The sequence below is a fragment of the Ipomoea triloba genome, chromosome 5, assembly GCF_003576645.1.
Source record: "Ipomoea triloba cultivar NCNSP0323 chromosome 5, ASM357664v1".
Taxonomy (NCBI): domain Eukaryota; kingdom Viridiplantae; phylum Streptophyta; class Magnoliopsida; order Solanales; family Convolvulaceae; genus Ipomoea; species Ipomoea triloba.
Window position 1 is genome coordinate 29435197 of NC_044920.1, and position 2428 is coordinate 29437624.

At 42.1% G+C, this 2428-nt stretch overlaps 1 protein-coding gene across 1 annotated transcript; it reads right to left on the reverse strand.

The window, feature by feature from the left end:
• Positions 1 to 381: 381 nt before the first annotated feature.
• On the reverse strand, positions 382 to 1959 carry LOC116019108 (GATA transcription factor 5-like). The gene is made up of 3 exons (XM_031259202.1): positions 1818 to 1959; positions 1351 to 1740; positions 382 to 1280 (listed from the first exon to the last, which is right to left on the reverse strand). Exons 1-3 carry the CDS (start codon positions 1902 to 1904, stop codon positions 633 to 635), a joined length of 1125 nt encoding a protein of 374 aa, XP_031115062.1. The 5' UTR covers positions 1905 to 1959; the 3' UTR covers positions 382 to 632.
• Between the last annotated feature and the right edge of the window lie 469 nt (positions 1960 to 2428).

A 2428-nucleotide genomic window follows, 5' to 3' on the forward strand; every position in this document is an offset into this window, starting at 1 on the left:
TAAGATATGACATAATGGCAACCAGATAGCGCAATATATGGCATAATGGCAACCAAATAGCCAAAAACATCATAGCGCAGTAGGGCTCAAACCTACTCCCTTCCATATAAGAGTGCAACGAGTTCACTAAACCAGGTCTTTGGCAATAAAATATGATTTGTTAATATGAAATATCTTAAAAGCTTTCAACTTCTAACATCTAATTTTTAAAGTTTAAACTAGCTTTTAATTGGATGCGGTGAACAGAGTCTTAACTACCTATTTAATCTCCACAAATTATATTATTGTTTATAGAGGTTAGTTTACCTGTCCGTGTTGAATTAATAACTTTTTATGGCAGTGTTGTACTTGATTGCATTTTGAGGTAAAAAAGTAAATTAATTTCTACAGCGTCATAATAATAATGTATATAAATGTGAAGAAATAAATTCTTTTTAAACTGAAAGTACAATGAAGTCCTTCCACATCCGTTACACTAACCTTCAAAACCTACCGCACCTAACCGGGTCCACTTCAGAAAATGTACACTGAACCGGGCCTAACCATAACTCGAACTAACCCTACTTCAAATGAATAATAATATACTAACTTTCGGTTTACTCTTCTAAGCTCTAATCCTAATTGATAAACCTTCAAAAACTCTGAACCGGAGAACCCAAACCGGGTCCGGTTTCCGCCTCCTTCTTCCGCCGCATCTCCAGAACTTTCCGGTGGTTGTTAGAGTGCAGCTCGCGCGAGAAGGTGGGGCTGCAAGCCGGTCGGTACTCGGGTAAGAGCCGACCCGACTTGAACCGTACGCCGCAGGCATTGCAGAGCGTCTTGGCGCCGAGTGGACCGGCGCGCCACTGCGGCGTCTTCTGAACGCCGCAGTGGCTGCAGCGGCGCGACTGCTGAGCCGAATGCATGCTCGGCTTCTTCGCCACCGGCTTGCCTATGAGCTGATCCATAAACCACCGGTTTGGAGGCGAAGACGATAAGGTAGTGGTTGAGGAAGACGAAGAGGACGATGAGGAGGAGGCTGAGGATTCCGTGAATGACGGCGGTGCTCCGACCGGCCAAACTCGGACGCCGGTTCTGGCTCGTTTTGTCCGAGCTTTGGTTTGAACAGGGGAGATGAAGCTCGGTTTGCCTTGAACCGGAGTTTCAGACCGGGAGAGGTGGTTATTCTTCTCCGAAGGTAACGGCAACAGTTTTCCGGCGGGGCACGTGAGCGAGTACTCATCGGAAAATGACTCTTCAACAAAATGAGATAGCCATTCCAGGTTATCCAAATCATCCGTCTGGAAAACATAACAGAAATTAAACCTAAAATTCAAAATTAAACAAACAAATTCAGAAACGCAAACTCACCGGAACACTGAGCTCGCTACCAGGAACAGAAGCAAAATCATCCGTCACCGGAAAACTAACGGCCTCCGCTTCTCTCTCTCCTTTTTGCGGCGAAACAGAGGCAAGCGTTACTGATAAATTCTCAACACATTCTTCACGTTTTTCCACCGGTTTCTCATCCACTTTCTCCTCCTCCTCCTTCTTCTCCTCCGCCTCAACAAACTCATTAGACAAGTTAAGAAGCTCGTCCACGAACAAGTCATCGCCGGAAATGGCGCCGGCGCCGGCCTGACCGTTACAGGCCGCGGCAAACTCATTCTCCAAATAGCCTTGCTGGTGAGTCATTTTCAAGGCCGCCTGTGGCCTAAAAAACCTCTTAATTGCACCTAATTCAACGCACTCCATTACAGCCTGTAAAAGCAAGCGTTACACTCAAAGCAAAAACACAAAATTAAGCAATAAATTCATGAAAATGAAAAGAGAAAAACCTGAAGGGATGAGGGAGGCGGCGGTGGGAGAAGGGAGAGAGAGCTAAGAGGGGAGAAATGGGAGTGGTGAGAAGTTGGGTAAAGCATTGAATTGAAGGAAGGGAAGGAGAGATAAAGGGGAAAAATACAACAATCAATCCCGTGCCCAAGAAACTCTTTCCTCTGTACCGTATAAAAACAAGTGCCAAGTTTTTCTTTTCTGTACGAATTTTTCTGTTCTCAATTTATTATTATTATTACGGACTACGGAGTAGTAAATAATAAATTTCCGTTTTTTTCTTTATTTGCTTTTTTATTTTTCATTTTTGAGTTTAGAAAGTAAAACGCAAATTTTAAAAATAAAATTCGCTGGATTTTCTCAGACTGCTTAGATTATCCTCAAATTCAAATAGTCAAATCTCTTATTTTCTGAATCTGTGTTTATACCAAATCTTTAATTTTTATTACTGCCAAATATTCCAACTTGAGTTTTTGGGTTTTTGAATTCCCAGTCAAAAGAAAATTTAAAAACAACGCTATTTTTCCTCATAGGGGTTTTTTTATGTTTTATTTTTGTACAACGCAAAGAGTAAATGGAAGACAAGTATAGTGGTTTACTTTCTTTTTTTTGT

Bases quoted from the DNA above. Each gene is read 5' to 3' on its own strand.
- LOC116019108 (XM_031259202.1), bottom strand. From the start codon at position 1,904: ATGCTTTACCCAACTTCTCACCACTCCCATTTCTCCCCTCTTAGCTCT. The intron at 1,741-1,817 runs GTTTTTCTCTTT...TTGCTTTTACAG, and splicing joins CGCCTCCCTCATCCCTTCAG to GCTGTAATGGAGTGCGTTGA. The intron at 1,281-1,350 runs GTGAGTTTGCGT...TATGTTTTCCAG, and splicing joins GTAGCGAGCTCAGTGTTCCG to ACGGATGATTTGGATAACCT.